Source organism: Maniola hyperantus, chromosome 2 (genome assembly GCF_902806685.2).
Source record: "Maniola hyperantus chromosome 2, iAphHyp1.2, whole genome shotgun sequence".
Taxonomy (NCBI): Eukaryota; Metazoa; Arthropoda; class Insecta; order Lepidoptera; family Nymphalidae; genus Maniola; species Maniola hyperantus.
In genome coordinates, this window is record NC_048537.1 from 17,676,082 (window position 1) to 17,699,712 (window position 23,631).

General features: G+C 37.0%; 2 protein-coding genes across 2 annotated transcripts; both read left to right on the forward strand.

Annotated features, from left to right (window-relative positions):
• Positions 1-1,677: 1,677 nt before the first annotated feature.
• Positions 1,678-2,530, forward strand: LOC117990835 (heat shock protein hsp-16.2-like). The gene has a single exon (XM_034978330.2). The coding sequence runs from the start codon at positions 1,761-1,763 to the stop codon at positions 2,271-2,273; it is 513 nt and encodes a 170-aa protein (XP_034834221.1). The 5' UTR covers positions 1,678-1,760; the 3' UTR covers positions 2,274-2,530.
• Positions 2,531-7,313: 4,783 nt separating this feature from the next.
• LOC117990592 (phospholipid scramblase 1-like) lies at positions 7,314-18,760 on the forward strand. The gene is made up of 5 exons (XM_034978051.2): positions 7,314-7,406; positions 14,039-14,245; positions 15,440-15,639; positions 17,915-18,106; positions 18,590-18,760. The coding sequence occupies exons 2-5, from the start codon at positions 14,221-14,223 to the stop codon at positions 18,758-18,760; spliced, it is 588 nt and encodes a 195-aa protein (XP_034833942.2). The 5' UTR covers positions 7,314-7,406; positions 14,039-14,220.
• Positions 18,761-23,631: the final 4,871 nt, after the last annotated feature.

Below are 23,631 nucleotides of genomic sequence, written 5' to 3' on the forward strand. Positions count from 1 at the left end.
TGCTTAGCGCTGTGTATTGGTTGAGTAAATATGTGATTATTGCTCAGTTGATTATTTATTATTATCGGGTAAGAATTGGTTGAACAATCAATCAACAAAGAAAAATCCTGATAACTGAATACATTGCCTTGGATCATCATACTATTAAATGCGAAAATGTGTCTGGTTGGCCTCCAATAAATCATTTCGCAGTTCAGCCACTGAACCTATTTCGTTTTGATTTTTGCTGGAAGTATGTTACTGGTTTGTAACCATGGGTCCCATGAGAAAGCTCAGTCACTCAGCGGGCGATAGAGTTTTTCTACGTGATCAAATCAGAAATGAGGAGTTCTGTAAGAGAACCAGAGTAGAGACAGAGACAGCTCAGCGGACTGGGAAGCTGAAGTGGCACATAGTCCGAAAAGCCGATAGACCCAAGGTAGGTAAGTACTGGAATGGCGACTTCGCACTAGAAAAGCGATGGCATCAAACGAGTCGCAAAGAGCCGCTAGATTCAGCGGCGCGGCGCAAACTAGGTGGCGTGTGGACTGTCCCCCCTTCCCTTAAAGAAACCTATGTCGGTATGTTCAGCTGTGGACGTCTATCGGTTGATGATGATGATAATGATCGCCCACAAGGTAAACCTGGCCTGGCGCTAGTGCGTTTTTTATCTTCGCTCTGAATAAATAGATACTTTTCCAATTAGAGAGCACGATTATCGCAGAAATTGTTCAAACTATGACGCACACTGTTTTATTTTTACATCTTTCTCGAAGTTACTTTAGCAAGTTACAGTACAGTTGACGTTATTCTAATGTGACTACTGCTGTAAATATTGTGCAATTGACTTGGAGTAGAGGAATAAATAACTTAGTGCCTACTTATTTGCTTAGTGAAAATTTCCTTTCATATAGATAATTTTTATATTGGCGGCACGCGGTCAACCTGTTCAAAGTACAAATAAAATTTTATGTCAATTTTTAAAAAATTAGCAACGCCATCTAGTAATCACTAGATAAAGAAATGAGTGTAATAAATCTACTCACTACTAGACTGCGCTGTAACCATAATTAGATATTGTGGCTAATTCCTTTGTACACAATCTCTAAACTAAACTAAAATATCACGTCTAAATCTATTGCTATCCCTTTCATAATGTTGCTTGCGGAAAAAGAAAGCACTAGACTTAGACCTGTTAATTTAGTTTAGTTTAGAGATTGTGTACTAGAGAATCGGCCCCAATATTAAATTATTTTGTTATTTTATATTATTATTATTATTACAAAATTTTAGTACAAATTATTATTAATTGTAAAATCTATTAAATAAAAAAACTAATATTTTTATTAAAAAGTAAAATAAAATCTCTTCAGTTACTAGATAGCGCTGCATTACGTAAATAGTAATCACCTATCACAAAATTAATTCATACCAACTTCATAATATTAAGTGAATTGAAAAGTTTAAGTACTAGTGTATTAATTTAAAACATAATTTTATCAAAGATGTTTTTAAACTGAACAAATTATTAATTTTCTTTGTTTAGACATTAATTACTTTTTCTATCCAACAACAGGTGGCGCAATAAACGTTGTTCAATGTTTCCAAATGTTCCACGCTTCGCTAGAAAATTCGGGACCATTCCTGCAACTTCTCGACGACAGACTGCGCTACTCCGCGAGTATAAATACGGCGCAGCTAAGCGCGCGAACTGTCAGTTGAAAATAAACAAACGAACGAGTGTTTTCTCAAGTTACAAAGCGAAGAAGATAAAAGCAAAAATGTCGTTAGTTCCGTATTGGTTGCGCCATATGCGAAACTTGGCATACCGAGATCCCGTGGCCAGGATTTTGGAAGACCCATTTGCTGTATTCGCAAAGGACCCTTTCTTCCGCGACCCGGTGAAGTTTATGCGTCAAGTCACAGCACCCGTGGAGCACGAGCATGGAATCGAGGGTGTGTACTCCGATGCGGAGGTGAAAGCCGATGGGAAGAAGGTGGAAGTGCATTTGGACGTCCAGAACTTTAGTCCTGAGCAGATTGAAGTGAAGACAGTTGGGAATGAGGTCACGATTGAAGGGAAGAAGGAGATTAAACGTGATGGTGGATGGACGAAGAGTCACTTCGAAAGACGTTTCCTGTTACCCGAAGGATTCCCACCAGAGCGGGTGGAATGTCATCTTGATAAAGGAAAGTTGAAACTAATTGCGTTCAGAGCTGAACCGCTGCCGGAGAGAAAGATTCAGGTGAAAGAAATATCTGGAAGCGACGATAAAGAAAAAATATCTTCGTGAATATTACAAAGAATGTGATATTTGTTTCGTATTATTGTAAAAAGTACCAAAAGAGTGAGTCCTAAGTTTATTTCACAATAGTTTTCATTGTTGCACTGATTGCACTAGGTAGGTAGTAGGTAATTAAAATTATTGTGAAATAAGTTTTGGGGTCTGTAACCTTTTATGGAACTATTCAGACTGATTAGTTTAGCTAGGGTATTGATTTTCTATGTAACAGTATATTTTGGTTTGTCTCAAATAAAAAAATAAAATAACTTGTTTTTAATTCCTCATACCCCTAACTGATACACGATAATGGTGGTTCCGGGAGCCCATCGCATTATTATCCCAAAAAAACTCCTACCGTTCCATTAGTCGCCATTTTTAGCAATGAGGTGTACCTAGTAGGTAGGTAAGACGCGCCAGTGGGCTACACAGAGTACATTGAATATACGGGTAGTGGGCTACTCGTGTGGTCCCACGTTCTGTGATTAGTAGGCAATCACGGGAGATAATTGCAAGAACTTATACCTATCTAAGTACCTATAGTCCGCGACAGGTTGAGATGGCGATCGGAGTATGAGGCGGGGGACGCCCCGCACACCCGCACCGGGTTAGCGCAGGGGCATGTGCGGGGCCTTCCCTCTCCGATTGCCATCTCGAATTGTCGAATAATATATACCTCGAAAGACAAGTAGGTAAAATAGTTTATACCTATTGGTGAACTTAAAATGAGACGGACAAAGATGGAGGCCTATACTTATTTTGATAGGTATTAGATAGGCAGGTTCGGGAGAGTTAATTATAAATTATGTAGGTACCTATTAATTATTCCGTGTAGATTTACTACAATAATTATAGTTACTTAACTACTTAGGTACCTATACATTTTCCAGAATATATCAGATACCTAAATAATAAGGGCAGTACGTAGTTATAGTATTTTCCATAAATAAACTCTTGAAGGTAGTTTAAAAAAATTACTAAGTACCACAATATGATACAAAATAAACTACTTGATCATTGTCAAAATATTTAGGGAGGTAGGTATTTAAACTGCCTGGAACACGTTCGAAATAAGACGAATCAATCAATCGCTACATAAAATAATATCTACATTAAATCGCCTACACATAGCATCGGAATTAAAAGTAGTGATCTAAATAGAAATAAATAATCTCTCGCAGGAAACTGTAGATCAGTTGAAGTCTATGTAAAAGATCCGCCTTTTCGCAAAAATTCTAATTTAGTTGGGCAGAAGTCGAGAGAATATGGTTCCTTCGTTGTCGCCCCACTCGACGGATATCCTCTCGTTAGAGTAGTACCTATATTCCCTGCTTACTGGAAGACAAATAGTAAAAAAATTACAGCCGCACGACAGGCCGCACTCAGTGCGCCTGTTAGTCATTTTTTTGTTGTTTCTGTCATAATACCTATTTTTGTTGTTTATGTTAATTCACTTTTTATGAAAAAAAAACCGGCCAAGTGCGAGTAGACTCGCGCACCGAGGGTTCTGTACTCGGGTATTCTTTTCGACATTTTGCACGATAAAACAAACTATTATGCATAACAATAAATAAAATTCTGTTTTAGAATGTTGTAGAATACCTTTTACCTACCGATTAGCATTAGCTTAGCAGGTCGAAAATTCATGCCCCACTCTATTAGTTATCTTACTTTGAAAATTTGGAACACATTTAAATTTTTAGGGTTCCGTACCTACATAAAAAGGAAAAAGGAACCCTTATAGGATCACTTTGTTGTCTATCTGTCTGTCTGTCTGTCTGTTTTTGTGATGTAACAACAAATTCAGAGTTATCGGATTTTTTTTACCTACCTATAGGTTTTCTTGTCTGACACGACAGATGGACAGACAGATAACGAAGTGATCCTATAAGGGTTCCTTTTTCCTTTTTATGTAGGTACGGAACCCTAAAAAATTTAAAAATATGATTATAATGAATTTAATGAACTTATTCAAATTAGCACAATATGAACTTAACGTTTTCAAGACTCGTGTATATAAACACTATCTAAAATGTCAGAACCCTTCTATGTAATTACACATTATTAAATATATTATCCTACAATTAAAACATCAATATTACTCATAATATTATTGTTGTATATTTATTATTCATCTATCACTATATTATATATTAATATATGTATATATATTATGTATTATATATGTACCTGTGTATTTTTTTATCTATATATTAGTATTAAGGCATTTCTGTGCCTATTAATATACATATTACTTATATTATAATTATTATCTTTATGTTCCCTAACAACTTACGTACACCTTAAACCCAGTTTTCACTAGCCCTTAAATCCTCTTCAACCTAGTTGCCTGGTAGAGATCGCTTCACAGCGATAAGGCCGCTGATTGTATGTTCTTCTTTTACATGTTTCTTTTTGTGTCTTTTCTTTTTGGTGTACAATAAAGAATGTAATACTAATATGAGGTCAGTAATTCAACAATTCATATTTTGTGCTAATAATTTGTTTGAAATTATCTTGTGTCTAACCATCTTTAAATCATACAGTAAAGGAATCGATAGTGTCGAGGCTCTACGTTTTCCCCTTTTTGGGTGAAACCATAGATAAAAGAAGTCTCTAATCTGTGGTAATGAAGCTGTGGTAGCCTATAGTGGTTAAGACGTCGGATTCCAATCGGAGGTCAGGGGTTCGATCCCGGGCACGCACCTCTAACTTTTCGGAGTTATATGCAATTTTAAGTAATTAAAATATCACTTGCTTTAGAGGTGAAGGAAAACATCGTGAGGAAACCTTCTCACTCTGAGAGGAGAGCCGTGCTCTGTACTGAGCCGGCGATGGGTTGATCATGATGATGATGATGATGATGAATCTGAGGGTGGAACTTTTCGCAATAAACCGTATTATTTTTGCAATTGACTACAGCACGTCTCGTGTCGATTGAGCTTTGAGAGCTGATAACAATGATTGAATCATGATGGTTTCCAGTCGGAAGTAGTAATCTAATTTGGTTTCTGTCTGTTTTGATCTATTGAAGAGAAGGGCCACTAATCTGTGAGATAAACAGACGCATTTATCAGTGACTCCGACATTTTTCTTAAAAGCTGTGATAGCTTAGTGGTCAGGACGTCCGCTTTCTAATCAGAGGTCGGGGGTCCGATCCCGGACACGCACCTCTAACTTTTCGGAGTTATGTGCGTTTTCAGTAATTAAATATCACTTGGTTTAACGGTGAAGGAAAACATCGTGAGGAAACCTACATGCCTGAGAGTTCTCCCACAATGTCCTCAAAGGTGTGTGAAGTCTACCAATCCGCACATGGCTAGCGTGGTAAACCAAGGCCAAAACCCTTCTCCCTCTGAGAGGATACCCGTGCTCTGTAGTGAGCCGGCTATGGGTTGATCATGATGATGAATAAGTCATTAATTAAGTACCTAATTAATCTTTTCACTCTAAAACGTAAGTACACTTCTTAATACCTACCTACCTAGTACCTACTTGAAAAGTTAACCAGGGAAGAATTTCCAATCCGTCGAGAAAAAAATAAAGTTAAAAAATCCGATTTTCACAATCGGTTATCGATCTGCTAAGCTGATGCTAATCAGTAGGCTGATTTTCCGGGAGGAAAAGTAGTTTATGTGTTAAGTCAGGAATCAGGATATAAGCTATCTCTATTCCTTTCAGCGAAATTCGTCCTGTAGTTTTGCGTGAAAGAATAACAAACAAACATACACACACACACACACACATACAAACTTTCGCCTTTATAATTTTAGTCTGTGCTTCTAGCACATTTTGGAGTATATCAGAACTCATGATCAAAATGAGATATAGGTAGGTACCTAGATGATGCGACCTCAGTATAAGAGAAAATAGAAATAGTATCCAGGCGACTGGCGACTGGCGACCCAAAGTAATTCAGCATGTTTGACGTGGGTGTGCCCGTTGACACGAGGCTAATAGCTGAGCGAGAGGCATGTGATGTGATACAGAGACGACCCCCAATGTCCGACAATTGTTTGCGCATCCACGGCTTGGCTTTTGTGCTATAGATACATACATATAGTATTTAAACCCCTTTTAAGTACTCCTGTCGTCAAAATAAGTTATGCCTTGGACTTTTTGATAAATTGTTAAATCATCATGGTAGCTCTCAAATAGTATATTTTCACTTATTTGAAAGTTGGTAATTTAAGGTAGGTAGTCGAAAGCTCAACTTGCCTATGCCCTTAAAAAAACATAAGTAAATAACTACTTTAATTTAAACTTCATCATCGACCATCGCCGGCTCATTACTGAGGACGGGTCTATTGATGGATTGATTTTAATCTAAAATTTCTTACTGTCAATCTAGACTAATCTATATCGAAAAGTAAATTAGTAATTTCGAAATAACTACCTCATATTAGGTTCATAATATGGTTATTTGAACTGTACCATAAGTGAATCTAACGTTTTTATTTTTTTTGTCTCTGTTTGAACGGGCTAATATTCGGAACGGCTGAACCTATTTTGACGGGACTTTCACAGACAAGTAGAGGATTGACCAAGGAGTAACATAGGCTACTTTGTTAACCGACCGAAAAAAGGAAGAGTTGTGTTTTTCTATCAATAGATATTGGAGGTACCTAGACCTACTAAGTAAAGACTTTTTTTTTTACGAAATTTGGTACAGAGATGCAAGGTATTGCATCCCGGGGACGGGCTACTACAGATCGGTTAATTTTTATCCTGGAAATTCAAAAGTTCCCACGGGATTTTTCAAAAACCTAAAACCACGCGGGCGAAGCCGCGGGCGTCATCTAGTTTATAATAAGGGTAATGATATTGTCTTTTGCGCTTTCGTCTGATCTACAATTCATCTTTTGTCACACGACGTTATTAAAAGGTATGTTTTAGGGCTTAAAGAGGGAGCGTAACATTAAGAAAATGTTTACTTAATGATAATAAATGGGCCTAAAAGTGCTAAAAGCTTACGAACTTTCTGAGCTCCGTACGTTCAAAGCTCGGTGTAATATCGTCAATTCCTTCAGTCGGCTGCAAGACGCGCGGGGGTGGTGGTCGTAATATAGGAAAACTGTTACGCCAATTTTCCTGAAGTCGTATAATTTTCCTACAGTTGTTAAAAGTTAACGCACTGAAAGAAAGGTTAATTTGCTCATAAAAGTTTGAATTGTTGAGTGTCTTGAGTGAACAATAAAATTGGGCTTAAATTTTTCGTTCTAAAATTTTTACCATTTATTTTGATTTTAAAATTAGGTATCTTTTTTAAATAAAACTATAATAAAACGTCGATAAAATGAACAATGCATAATAATTTGCTCTAAACTTGAAAAACATTCAATAAAAGCTAGGAATATTTTAAGTTTTAACTTCTGCTTCTTTATAAAAATATTAAGTATGTGATGTAAGTAACAGAAGGTAAACGAAGTGTAACCGAGCCCTCTGGCACTAACCAGCACACGGGTATTTCATTAAGTGGTTATCACTTAATTATATTAATTAAGCTGGGAAGTGGGAACATTGTGCTGTTAAAAGCTCGTTAATTTTTATTGACTCTGTGGTAACGTCGAGCCACTTACACTAGGGAAATTGGTTTTAGCGATTAGGTAGAGAGGAACTAGGAACTAAAAAGTGACGATAGCCTAGTGGTTTTAAGTCGGCCTTCCCGTCTCCCGCCTCATATATATATAATGTTATTTTATTCTTGAGTGGATTCGGGGAATGAAACCAAGACTTAATTGCGTTTCTATACAACTACAGAAACAACATTTAAAGCCTTTATTTACGGTTTTAACAATTAATCTTTTCTAATTATAAACACAAAATATCCGTTTACTTCAAAACACCGACAAAACTTCAGATTCAATTGACATAACTGTCAGTAGTGACATTTGACAAGCTAAGTCCACAGACTTCAGGATATGTCTTTTATGCACCAAAGACAAAGTAATAAATTAAAGAAAAGCACTGAATAGGTGTCCATGGGTAAAGTGGTTTTCTTTACATCTCCACCCCCGTCAGAGTAACAATTGCATGTGATAACGTATGTAATTGTTCAGTTATTATCAAACACTGGAGACAGTTTTGTAATGTGGTAAAGATTTGATTCAGCTTTCTTGCGTCCGGTATCAACTTCATAGATTGAATTTGAAATTTTCTTCAGAATAGTGTATGGCCCAATCCTCAATTCATCCATTTTCTTCCTATTTAGCCGATTTCCGTTTTCCACATAAACTCTGTCTCCCACATCCAATTTATATTCTTCTCTATGACGGTCGAATATTTTTTTATTATAATTGTGAGATTTTATTGTGTTCTCCAAAGCTAGTTGTCTATCTCTTTTCAGATCTTCTTTTGTACATCTTGATTTTAATTCAAGTGGTAGAATGTTTACATTTTCGCCTTCTAAGAGGTATTTTGGAGCAAATTTTGTAACTGTATGTTCTGTTTCGTTATATTTTTCTACACATTTTTGTGCAATAGTAGTCCATGCTATTTTTTTCTCACTTTCATTTATTTTGCATCTTATCTTATTGACTAAAGTTTGATTTAGCCTTTCATTAAGTCCATTAGAAAATGGTGAATCCACAGCAGTGAAAATCATTGTTATGCTTTCGTTCTTCAGGAATTCTTTAAATTCTTTGGAGTTTATACCAGGATATTGGTCCGTTAATACCATATCTATATTATAGCTTTGTGTCACATTTTTTATTAGCTTAATAAAATCTGTGGAGCTTTGGTTTCTTGATGTGAATATATAGGCATACCTTGTGAAATGATCGACCAGAAGGTGCAAGTATTTTTTTGTTGACCGTGATCCTCCAAAGCCTCCAATTGTATCAATAGAGACAATTTCAAACGGACGTGTTGCTGGACCTAAATGTGACATTAAGCCATATTTTGACTTCCTCCTTGATTTGTTTTTTATACAAATTTCACATTCATCACAAATTTGTTTAATGCTTGCGATGATATTCTTTGCTGTGTAAAATGGTGTTATTTTACTTATCATCTGAGTCCTCCCAATGTGGCAATAAGTGTCATGGACGTCTTTTATTAGAGTTTTGCTAAGTTCTTCTGATAGTATGATTTTTTTCCTTCTTCTATTGTTTTTGTAATAAATTCCATTTTCAAATACAAGTTTTTCTTTTTGTGGATCTAGATTTGAGTGTTGGTCATTTTTTATATCTTCTAGGGTTATTAAATTTACTACTTTTAAAAAATCTTCATTGTTATCGTTGGGTTCTAGAACTGGGTTTCTGCTTAAACAGTCTGCTTCTTGGTTTGATTTTCCTGGATTATATTTAATTTTAAAATTATATTGGGATAAATAATACATCAAATCCCCTAGTTCTTCGTCAGTTCTAGCCTTAATGTTCATATTTTCTAACGGTTTATGATCAGAGTATACTGTAAATTCTTTTCCCATAAGCCAGTGCTGCCAATATTTCACAGCTTCTTTTATTGCTAGGCATTCTAGATATATTGCTTTCTTAGTTTTTTGAGTTTCAGTAAATTTTTTTGAAAAGTAAGCAACTGGCTTAATATCGCCGTTTTTATCTTCTTGTTTTAACACCGCTCCCACACCTTTGATACTAGCATCCGTGTAAATCTTTATCGGTTTTTCAGGGTTAAAGATATTAAGAATTGGTTCTGAACATAGTAATGCTTTTATTTTATCAAATGATTCTTGACATTCTGCAGACCATATAAATTTCACATCTTTTCGTAGTAAATTGTGTAACGGATCTAGGATAATCGCACTGTGTGGTACGAATTTATGATGAAAATTTACTTTTCCTAGGAATTTTCGTATATTTTTCCTTGTTTTTGGTATTGGAAAGTTCTTCACAGCGGTCAAATAATCTTTCAGAGGTCTGATTGAATTGTTTTCAATTATATGACCTAAATATTTGGCATAATTATTTGCAAAAGAACATTTAGAAAATTTTAGTCTAAAACCTTCTGTTAGTATTGCTTCCATTAGTCTTGATAGATGTAATAAATGATCTTTGAAAGTTTTTGAAAAAATTAAGATATCATCTATAAAATTTACCGCAAAATTAGAGAGTTCATATTTTCTAATAATGTTTCCCAATATTCTTTGGAAAATAGCTGGTGCCGTCTTTAGGCCAAATGGGAGACAAGTCCATTGAAAATGGCCCTCCTGTGTTACAAATGCAGTCTTGTATCTATCTTGAATTTTCAAAGGAATTGACCAAAATGCTGAATTTATGTCCAAAGTAGAAAAATAGTTACAGTTTACAGTTTTTGACATTAAATCCTCTATCAAAGGAAAAGGTTGAGATTGAGGGACTACAATTTTGTTCAGTTCTCTGAAATCTATACACAATCTTGTTCTTTTTTCATCTTCTCTTTTATATGCCAGAGTAACTGGAGCAGCAAACGGGCTATACGAATCCTCAATCAATTTTTTTTTTAATAGTTTTGCTATTTGATTTTCTATTTCTTTTCTATCTTCAGGTGTGCATCTGTATGGACGTTTGCAGCAATACTTATCTACCATTAAGTCAATATGAGCTTCATAATCTCTTACAGTACCTATATCATATTTATCTTTAGCAAAAACCGATTTGTATTTTTCTATTAGCTTATCAATTTCTGATTGTTGGTATAAATCTAGATGGTTTACTAAGATTTCAAATCCATCAGAGTTTATATGTTCATTGAAATTTATTTCACATTTATTTGTGTGTCTAGTTTCTTGCTTTAATACATCTGAGTGTAAAAACAAACCTTCTTCATTTTTGTCACCTAGTACATCAGGAATTTTGACATTTGTTATCTTTGATGTATCAGTTTTTGAGTAGTTATCGTTTTTCGTATCCTTTTCATTTGAAGTTACGTTCTTTTCTTTTGGATTGTTACATTGTATAATCTCTAATTTTTCATTTTGTGTTAAGTTGAAATTTTTTATGCAATCCAAACCAATTAGAAAATCATAGTTAAAATTTTCATTATCGACTACAAAAACATCCATATTTCTTTCAATATTGTAGATTTTTATTTTTAGTGTTACCATCCCTTTTGTTTTCTTCTCACCATTAATAGTCTTCAAGTTTACTTTTTGTATACTATCTGTATTTTCGTTTGGATATATCTTTAATAATCTTGCATTTATTAATGATACATTTGAACCCGAGTCATAAATTCCGGAAACATTTAAAGTATCATTTAATAGTAACTTGACTTTTATTAATGGTGGCACCTCTAGTTTTTTGGATTTTCCTCGTTCAGTTCAATTTCCAATTCTGAGTTATTTACTGTTTTTACAACTGCATTTTTGTTTTTCCCTTTAAACCAGCAATTTTCCTCAGGATGATAACGTTTCCCTTTTTTTTCGCGGACACAGATTTGACATGGTTTTTTTTCTTCATTTTTTTTGGATTTTGTATCAGGATATATAGAACTTTTTTTATCATATTTATTTTTTCCAACTAAATGTTCCAATCTTCCTAATTCATTGTAGAGATCTTCGGTTCCTTGTAAAGTTTCTCTGTCAATTTTATCAGCTACATAATTAGGCAAACCGAATGCTATAAGGTCTATGAGTGTCCCAGTATCAATTGATTTTCTTACTTCCAGTAACAATTTTTCTTTTTTTAAGGCATACTCAAGTAACAAGCCTGTCTGATATTTGAAAGCTAGAGCATATCGACTGGGTGACCATCCTTTGTTTTTAAACGTTTCACAAAAATTTTCCTCCCATTTGCTACATTCTGATTCCACCGTAAGTTTTATTATCATGCAACTGTACCAGTCTACACTAGAGTATTCCAAAAAATTTTTTAGAATTTCAATTTTCTTTCTATCTTCGTTGATCTGGAAACGTTCACATTCTTTATTAAAATCTTTAATCCATTGGTCAGCATTTGAGTTTCTGCCGGTGAATTTCTCAATTGTAAAGTCCTTTGCAATTTTCCCCAAACTCTGAGTTTCTGATTTGATTGGTTTTTCTTCCAGCAATTTCTCTAATAGTTTTTCCAACGTTCCACTTGAGCCACTAGGTATAGATTCAGGACTATTTGTTTTTTCTATAATCTCTTCTAAGTAAAAATCATTAAACTGTAAGTTTTGTTCTTCATCCAAATATACTTTTGATATATCATCTGTCAAGGTTATCCATATTTTCCTTGTTTGATGTCTTTTAAGCAATGATTTTCTTACCTTGGCATAGTTGGAAGTGTTTGTAATTACTTGGTGCAAATTTGCAGGTTGAAGCTCGGCAGGTATTCCAAATATCTGTCCTGTAGGTGTAGCTATCGAGGTTATACAGATGGTATTTGATTTTCCATCCGCTGCTGGTTTCACAACAAAATCAAACCGCAACCGTTCCATGTTTAGTGAAATATATGCAGAAAATGTTGTTTTATAATGTTATTTTATTCTTGAGTGGATTCGGGGAATGAAACCAAGACTTAATTGCGTTTCTATACAACTACAGAAACAACATTTAAAGCCTTTATTTACGGTTTTAACAATTAATCTTTTCTAATTATAAACACAAAATATCCGTTTACTTCAAAACACCGACAAAACTTCAGATTCAATTGACATAACTGTCAGTAGTGACATTTGACAAGCTAAGTCCACAGACTTCAGGATATGTCTTTTATGCACCAAAGACAAAGTAATAAATTAAAGAAAAGCACTGAATAGGTGTCCATGGGTAAAGTGGTTTTCTTTACATATATCGTTTATATATTCACACCAAAATAGGAACAATATGTCTGTATGTGATAATAACCTACAAAATTAATAATTAAAACGTAACTTCTCAAGAATCGTGGCTTTACATCAGTAAAACACACAGATCATAAACCTCAAAACCTTAAAAAAGATGTCGGTGTATCTGATTACTAAATATTTGACGCTAGGAAAACAAATCGCCCCAGCTCGGTGGCATGTTTATTACATCAAAATAAACTTTGCAAATGCTAGGTATTTATTTAAAAAGTTAAAACTCTAGGCAATACGGTGGATATCTCGACATTTTATTTAGCTACGTGTGAGGAGCTGCTCGTTTGTTCTTTAGCACACAAATGAATTACTTACTTAGGATTTACACGAAAAATCCTGCTCGTATGAAATCCTTCCAAAAAATTATCTATATCTACCTTCACTTAAGTTCTTACAAAAGGCAGATATGAAATTACTAGCTGATGCCCGCGACTTCGTCCGCGTGGAATTAGGTTTTTAAAAATCCCGTGGGTACTCTTTGATTTTCCGGAATAAAAAGTAGCCTATCTCACTCTCCAGGGCTTTATCTATAGTCTTTACCCACACAAAAAATCTCGTCAATTCGTTGCACCGTTGTGACGTGATTGAAGAACAAACAAACACACTTTCGCATTTATAATAAGGCATTAGCCAGGTTAATTGGTGACTAATATTCCCCTTTCCCCTCCAATTAAGCGTAAAGCTTGTGCAACGGGTGGGTACGACAATAGTGCAACGGGTAGGATTTGAACCGGCGACATTTCGGTTTTCGAGCTATCGAGGCTCTAAGGTTTGCTTGTTCTTTTTAAAACAAATAAATTTTTACTTACTTAAACTTACCAAAAGGCAGATATAAAATTATTGCAACAACTATTAAATAAATAAAAAAAACTAAAAACACGACTCCCCTGGCAGTGCATTGAGTTTTTTAAATATTTGTATTCTAACCATTAGTCCAAATCCAAATCTGTTAGAAGTTATGGTGGAATAAAGACACTTACCCTGAAAACATTTTTAAACACTTCTTTTTTGGGCAGTATTAGGTATTATTCATTGACGGAGTATGGATGGATATAAATGATGACAATTGCAAAGAATCAAGTGACGAAGTAAATCTGCTGTGGGGGCAGCAACAAAAGCTAGTAAACAACAAACAGCAAGATAATACTAGAAAGAACTTACAAATATTATAACAATCGCAGAGTACAAACACCGGAAAATGGCATCTACAGAACCGTCAACTGGTAAGTCTGAACGACTCAGCTGAACGCAAAAAAATATTATAAGTGTTAAATATATTTTCTACTGGGACTAATTATCCATACTAATATTATAAATGCGAAAGTGTGTCTGTCTGTCTGTCTGCCTGTCTGCTAGCTTTTCACGGCCCATCCGTTTAACCGATTTAGACGAAATTTAGTACAGAGATAGCTTGCTTCCCGAGGAAGGACATAGGCTACTTTTTATCCCGGAAAATCAAAGAGTTCCCACCGAAATTTTAAAAATCGGAATTGAAAAGAGAATGTAGATGAAACCTGTAAACAACTCAAACTTACGATGCCAGAAATTGCAGCTAGTTTATTTTCTTACATTTCGCGTGAATGGAGTGCGAATGTGAAGAGGCGAGTTCATCCGTTTGGTTGCGGAGTTATGGGGGAACGGACAGGCAAATAAACAGCCAATCGAGACGCACCTGCGTGCGGATGGGCACATAAAGTGTGTTGTTCCATAAATTCGTGCTGAGTGTTTGCACTTTGCAATTATGCTGTACTAACATTGCAACACTTGCTCTAAAACCTGAAATACTTGTAGACATATGAGGAGATCCGTAGGAGAACTAGAGTAACCGACATATAGCTCAACGGGTTGCGAAGCTGAAGTGGCAATGGGCAGGGCACATAATAGGTTAGGGAAAAAGTTTCTTCGCATTTTTTAAGAGAATTCAAAACATTTTTTAGTACATTTAGGTAACTAAAGTATGTAGGTACCATTTTGTTGGATAACTTTTTGCCATCTTTTAGGTAGGGACATGATCCCATTGCTATAGAAATTTTGGGACTTCTGATCAAATATGTTCTTTAAAATTTAAACTTTCAATGATACCAAAACCAGCCAGATACAATTAATAGTATAGCCAAAGAGATTTTATTACAAGTTCATACATACTATAATGAGAAAAGACTTTTTCCCCAAATTAATAGTTCGTAAAACCGATAGACGTTGGGATCCCAAGGTGCTAGAATGGCGACCTCGCATCGGAAGAAACAGTGTTGGAAGACCCCCACTAGGTGGACAGACGACATCAGACGAGTCGCAGGGAGCCGCTGGATTCAGGCGGGGCGCAAGACCCTACAAGAGACCTATGTTCAGCAGTGGACGTCTATTGGTTGATGATGATGATGAGGAATACCTATAACATGGAACTCTCATATTTCCAGGTATAGAGCTGCTGAAGTCGATCGACCGCGTGCTGATCAGAGAGAAGACGGGCACCTACACCAACAACAAGTACGTGGTGCTGACAGCTGACGGGACAGTGCTGCTGTACGCGAGGGAGGACTCGGGGATCCTCAACAAAGTGCTGGTTGGCAAGAGCCGTGCTTTCGAGATTGATATCTTTGACACGAATGATCTTGAGGTACGCTTCTACTATTGTTTAGATAATTTGTTACTTGAACTTGGCATCTACTGTAATCTGTTGTGAATATGACACACGTTGAGCTGTACACCCATTCTGGATCATATGAATCTGGCATACGTTGAGCTGTACACCCATTCTGGATCATATGAATCTGGCATACGTTGAACTGTACACCCATTCTGGATCATATGAATCTGTCATACGTTGAGCTGTACACCCATTCTGGATCATATGAATCTGTCATACGTTGAGCTGTACACCCATTCTGGATCATATGAATCTGGCATACGTTGAGCTGTACACCCATTCTGGATCATATGAATCTGGCATACGTTGAACTGCACACCCATTCTGGATCATATGAATCTGGCATACGTTGAGCTGTACACCCATTCTGGATCATATGAATCTGGCATACGTTGAACTGTACACCCATTCTGGATCATATGAATCTGGCATACGTTGAGCTGTACACCCATTCTGAATGATATCATATACAAAAAATGTTACTTTTGTATAAGTGTTTTGTATGTGATACCATCATCATCATTATCAACCGATAGCCGTCCACTACCAGCTACATAATACATAATATGTACTTTTCACTTTACTTTACCTAATCATTTATAACCAAGTCACGCGGAATGCTAACCTAGCGACAATTAATGAATTTAAGAGTTAATTTCAAAATTGTTTCTGGTGTGGGAGATTAGGGTTATGGGTTGAGTAAAACTGTCATATCCCTTCAAGGCTATCTAGCATCTATCTTAGACTACATCGTCATTTACTAAGTGACGACGTAGCCAAGAGCTAGCTTATTGATAAAAGATTTATCTGATTCCATTTCATTAGCTTGTGGCTTTAAGTAGTTTCGTATAACTTCTAATGATGATTTCTGGACTCGTTTGGAACCCTCGTAGCTTTAGTTTTAAGTTTACCTAATAATTAATTATCACCATTACATCAAATTGTATTGCAAATTCAGCAAGTGACCACCAAAAAGTGTACTATTTCAATTTGAATGATTTGACTTTTGACTTTTGATTCCTGAAAAAGGTTATGAATAAACGAATATTATTTTTCTTACCCCAATATACTAGTACGCCATGGATTGGGGTTAATTTCGGGTTAATTGAAAGGTCAGGATTTGTTATGATCGCGTGTTTTTAAAAGCTGCGTACTAACCTATTTAACACGCAATGTGACACGCACGCACTACGGGGCTATTGTGGCGATTTTCATTACACCTTCAGATTACTACGAAACCGTGCGTGGTTGTAATTTATGGGAATTATAGTTTATTGAGCGACAATTCCGATTAAGCAAGTATTAGTTGCCATTATTTTATTTTGAACTAGATGATGCCCGCGACTTCGTCTGCGTGGATTTAGGTTTTTAAAAATCCCGTGGGAACTTCTTAATTTTCCGGGATATAAAGTAGCCTATGCCCTTTCCCGGGATGTAAACTAACTCTGTACCAAATTTCATAAAAATCGATTGAACGGATGGGCCGTGAAAGGTTAGAAGACAGACAGACACACTTTCGCATTTATAATATTAGTATGGAAGTATGGATGGATGAGGAATTTAAGGTGTTATTTTAAAGTTGGGAGTGGGAACGATGAAAAGTTTTTATGTTACTTGATTAATAAAAATAAGGTAGGTAGGTACTTATTTTGAAAATTTTAATTAGCTTCAGATTAGTTGTAATTAGAAATACTTCCGAAATCGAAAATCTTATTCACTCAAAATCATTGATACCTAAATTATATAGCATCAAAGCAAAAAATTATGAATTGTATAGTATAAGTAGCATCGAAGGGAGAGAAACTGGTAAATGTGACCTTTCTTGGCATTGTTATTTAAGACGCGAGACATCCAACTAAGTAAATCCATTTTCACGCTGAACATGATTTTCGCATCAACAGTCTATCTAAATACATAGTAAGTTGGTATATTTGGTAAAAGAAAACCCACTTTATAGAGGAGAACTCTATTTATTTTATTGTTCTCTTGAAACAAGCTGTTCCGTGACCCTTTGGTTTTTAGGAATTCTGGCATTTGCTCAAAACCAAACTAGGTACCTATTAATCCACTTTCTTCTTCTCCACTAGTCAACGACGCCTTAGCACGGTAGACTGACGATAAAGAGAAGGTGGTGGGAAGTGGCTGGATGAAGAAGCCTGAGAAAAGGGGGCTATGACGCCTAGACTGGGCTACCTATGCTTGAAGTGAATATCCTCAAGATGATAACAATTCTAATCGTTTGTAGGTGATAAAACTCCGCCACCCGTACACCGTGGGTCAGGACAAGATGGACGTGATGCTGTGTGGGGTGCCCGCTGCCATCGTGAGGAAGGAGGTGACCTTCTTCAAGCCCGTACTGGTCATCAACGACACCAGCGACCGCCTGGTCATCAGAGTCAAGGGCCCAGTCTCCATATCCGCTGAATGCAACTTTGAGGTAAGTGTGATCTAGAACTTTCTATCTAAGCAAGAAAATTTCTATACCTAAGTCTATTCTAGTCCTCAATGGCACTAACGGGTAGCGAACTTTAGGTAGGTAGGTACGTTGCGTTGCGAAAAGTTACGGGAATTGTAGTGTTAAAAGTCTCAATAAGAAGCCTCATTTGTGGGAAAATTTGAACCTTACATTGTAAGACTTACACCTATCTTCTAAATCTTTAAGTCTGTAAGTCTGTAAGTCTGTAATGTCATATAGGTATCTATAATTCTATAGGCTACAACATTTCGTCGGTACTGTAGAAGTTACGAACGCGGACTCCTTTGTGAAGGGATTCTCACGGGAGTTTTTTTTTTCTCAGGATAGATTTAATAATAGACTTAAAAAGATTTAATTTTAATGAAAATGAATCTTCTTTCACTTACGTACGTACACCTACCTACATTACATAGGTTCTTAAATAAATAAAATCAAAATTTCCAGTTGTACACCAGCGACAAGAAACGCATCGGCGACATCAGCAAGTGTTGGAGCGGTCTGTCGCGCTCGGCCAAGAGCGACCGCGACAGCTTCGCTATACGCTTCCCGCTCGAGCTCGACGTGCGCTACAAGGCGGCGGTCATCGGCACGTGCTTTCTGATAGTAAGCGTATGATGTCCTAGTACTATCGACAATACGTCACAGCGGACTGTCGCGCTCGGCCAAGAGCGACCGCGACAGCTTCGCTATACGCTTCCCGCTCGAGCTCGACGTGCGCTACAAGGCGGCGGTCATCGGCACCTGCTTTCTGATAGTAAGCGTATGATGTCCTAGTACTATCGACAATACGTCACAGCGGACTGTCGCGCTCGGCCAAGAGCGACCGCGACAGCTTCGCTATACGCTTCCCGCTCGAGCTCGACGTGCGCTACAAGGCGGCGGTCATCGGCACCTGCTTTCTGATAGTAAGCGTATGATGTCCTAGTACTATCGACAATACGTCACAGCGGACTGTCGCGCTCGGCCAAGAGCGACCGCGACAGCTTCGCTATACGCTTCCCGCTCGAGCTCGACGTGCGCTACAAGGCGGCGGTCATCGGCACCTGCTTTCTGATAGTAAGCGTATGATGTCCTAGTACTATCGACAATACGTCACAGCGGACTGTCGCGCTCGGCCAAGAGCGACCGCGACAGCTTCGCTATACGCTTCCCGCTCGAGCTCGACGTGCGCTACAAGGCGGCGGTCATCGGCACCTGCTTTCTGATAGTAAGCGTATGATGTCCTAGTACCATCGACAATACGTCACAATGGACTGTCGCGCTCGGGAAGAGTGATCGCGACAGCTGCGCTGTACTACGATTCCCGCTTATTTTTTTGTACTTTTTTATCAATAATTTTTTTTAATAGAGATAGCGAGCAAACGAGTAGGCAGGTCACCTGCTGTTAAGTGATTACCGCCGCCTATGAACATTTGCAGCACCAGAGGAACCGCCGATGCGTTGCCGGCCTTTTAGGAATTTGTTGGTCCGCCCCTTGAATAACCCCATGTTGTAATGTACCTAAATCATTTTTTAAATGATTTTTATATTTAATTTTTTTTAATTTTCTTGGTTTTTTACGCTTATTTTTGTACGCTTACTCGGCCGAAATAGCGATTACCAACCTCGTTTAGTTTGAGTGATTTCGAAAGGACGAAGCGCCGGCCGAGCTTCGCCTCCGGCCTCGGCCTTCACCAGTATTTGCCACTCGCCAGTAATCGCTTTATTTCAGGCCTGGACTATAATTTACTCTCGTATTTCATGGATTTAGGTACGCGAACATACTAAATAAATATTAGGTCCTCCAGCTCTTTCTTTATGACATGTCAAGAGTCAAGACTATCTACCTAAGTGTTCGAATTCAAGTTATTATAGACTTACCAACTTATTATTAGGTATTGTTACTTAATGTCAACAATAAAATTAATCCGAAACTTTCTGTTTTGCAGGATTTCTTATTCTATGAAAATTGACGGGCGAAAGAATGAATGGATCGCGTCAGTTCATCATATTATTCGTGATGTGTATGCTTAATTTAATATTAATTACAAACAGATGACCTACGGCTTACATGTTGCCTTCTAGCTGTAGCTAGATAGATACCTAGGTACCTAGTAGATGGTAAGAAGATAGGAAGTTAAACTCAAACTCAATTCATTTATTCAGAATTGGTAAAATTTTACGCTTCCTGATTGTCATAAATTTTTATTTGTAAGATGATATGATATAGTGGTGATAATTAATACGTAGGTACTTAAGCTACGAGGGTTCCAAACGCGCCAGGTCTGAGAAGAGCCCACAAAAAACTCAGCTCAGCTCAGCAGTTAAATAACCTAGATGTTTTTCCACTTTATATTTACTCTCTCTTCTCAATTTGTTTTTATGAAATCATAATAAGTTAGGTAGGTTAAGGTAGCTGTACCTACTTACCTAATTTTTATAGTTACTACGTCCTAATAAGTTAACAGTAGTTAGTTAAGTAATTAACTAATTAGGTAGGTACTTATAGATGTACGCGACAGATCAAGATAGCAATCGGGGTGGGGACGCCTCGCACTAACGCACAGCGTGACGTGCGGGTGTGCGGGGCGTCCCCACGCCTCATCCCCCGATTGCCATCTCGACCTGTCGCGTACTATACTATTAGGTAGGTACCTACCTACTACCTACTAGGTACCTACCTAATATTTATAAGTTCTCTATAGTTTATTCTGTGATTATGTAGGTAAGTAGGTAGAGGTAGGTAGGTACGTTTCATATTTCATAATTCATTAAAGTCATTTTATTGTGAACTGCATTGTATTTATTAGCTATCTCTATATGTATTTTATAAAAAAAATATAGTAGGTAGGGTAGGGTACTATTACTACATAGGTCTGCCTACAAACAAGTCTACAATCAATGACAATCATATGTCTACAATCTATAACATATAATACACTTTTAAATAAACGAAAAATATGTGAGTTTCGCCATCTGTTGGCGTGTAGCTAAAGCACTTGACGTTACCGTATCGTAGTTTTATAAAATTGCAATAGATGGCACTGTATGCTAGAAAAGCTGAGTATTTCGGAGAAAAATTTTCTTTGATAAAAAAACGACCGACTGAGGAATGAAATTCGGACTTCAGCTTCTTTGGCAAGATCTCATGAACGACATGAACAATAATTTTTAACCTTCTAGGCTTTATCCTTGCATAAGTTAAAAAGAATTTGTAGTGTCGTTGATTAAAAAAGTTCGGGAGTTGGGAATTGGGACTTGTGTGAATTTTTCTTTAGAATTATTAAAGATTAATTTGGAACCTACTATAAGAGTTTTATCTTGCTCCATTACTTAGCACCTGCAATTAATTAATAGCGTTAAATTAAGAAACTGAATAATTAATTAGATTAGTACGAGAGACAGAATTTCAGCAGCTAAGTGAAATTAGTGACTTCTGAAAAACGTAGGCAAGTATTTACATTTATCACCTCACAAAACATTTTTTACCAGTCCGAGAGGGAAAAGTAATTATACTAATTATAAATTATGCTAATAACTAAGTTTCTTTGCACGTAAAATCAGATGTAGCTCTGACTCTGAATAGTTTCTAGATACTTACTTACTATTCAATTCAACTGAGAAGAGTGCCGCCATATTTAAAACTAGATTTTTTTAATATTCAGATTCAAGCTAGCCCCTTGACTGCAATCTCACCTGGTGGTAAGTGATGATGCACTCTAAGATGGAAGCGGGCTAACCTGGAAGGGATATGGCAGTTTTTATTAAACCCGTATCCTTTTGGTTTTTACACGGCATCGTACCGGAACGCTAAATCGCTGGGCGGCATGGCTTTGCTGGTAGGGTGGTAACTAGCCACGGCCGAAGCCTCCCACCAGACAACCGCCGCCAATGACCCGCCTCGGCTGCGCTTGGGTAGAATATTACTAGCCACACAAATTATAAATGCGAAAGTGTGTTGGTTTGATGGTTTGTCCTTCAATCACGCTGCAACGGAGCAACGGATCGTTTCTCCGTTGCATCATTTATAACAGGGGCAGTGATACCTAGCTTGCTAGCTTAAAAACATTAAAATAATGTTAAACGTGAAATATACCTAAGTACTTAGCCATATTTTATGCCTAGTCATTGAATAAAAGCACTAAATTCTGTGGACTAGTATTTAGTGCTTAACTTGATTTAGGTCGCCGGTATCTTTGGCCAGCAGCTTTACCCTCACCGGTTGAAATGTTAATCCTTTACTTTACTTTACTTTGTTAGGTAAAGTACGCGACAGGTCGAGATGGCAATCGGGGTGGGGACGCCCCGCACACCCGCACAGCCCCCGGGTGATATGCGGATTATAATTATGTCCTCGACTATTTCAAAGACCAATGAACCGATTTTGATAATTTTTTCACTGTCGTATTGTAACTGGGTAAGTAACTTTCAGGAAAATGTATACCTAGGAATCGTTCTTATACAGGGTGTAACCAGAACGCTAGCAAAAACTTAGCGTTATTGTTATACTACCTAAACACAATCCAATACCAATAACTATTTGCCTCATTTTGTAGTTTTATTGATTTAGTATTTTTCAAACCCGCAATGTATAGCGTGCAAAGCTCGGGACAATGCCCCTACGACGCGGCATTGACTCCTGATCTTCCGCAACGTACGTTGACCTCTAACGTCAGTTAAATGTTTTATTTGCGAACTTATGTTGTTTTATCGTGAACTTTTACAAAATATAGGTTTTTTAAATTTATTTTTCGCGTTTTTTTTGTGATATCGTATCGGTAATCATCATTACTATCACCTGTCTTCGTTTTTGCTAGCGTTCTGATTACACCTGTATAGAGTCGACAAATAAAATTATGGAGAAATTGTGAAAGGTACGGAATCCTCGGTGCGCGAGTCTGATTTGCACTTGGCCGGTGGTTTCAAATCTGTTTAGGCTGTAGTAAAGTACAGGTTTAATATTGGATTTAGGCCTCGTCCACAGGGAGTGTATGCCCAAATTCGTTCTAAGCATCGATACAAATGACAAGATATGCCCAAGCGAACAAAATTTTTCACGATTTTGGAACTAAATAAATCAGCGCCACCTCTCAGATAGTTATGAACGACCCGTTTGAAATCCAGGCGTCACTGAGGTTGCAATGGTGCTAAATAAACATTTTAGGACCAATGAGTCGGAGCCATTTTGCTTGTTCAATAGCCCTGTCCATACAAAGTAATATATAAGTCAATGGTGCCATTATTTTATTTTGAATAGAAGAAATGTCGGTGGAAAGCTTGTTATGACTATCATAAGTTATTAGTTTCCTAGTTTTATGTTAGGTAGGTGTATAAAAAAATCGTTTGCAAAAAAATGGTTGCATTGGTGCTAAATAAACATTTTAGGACCAATGAGTCGGTGCCACTTTGCTTGTTCCATGGCCCTGTCCTTACGAAGTAATATATAAGTCTATGGTTCTAAGACACAAAATACAAGCCCGTAGGGTCTCCTGCGAATTTCGACGGTA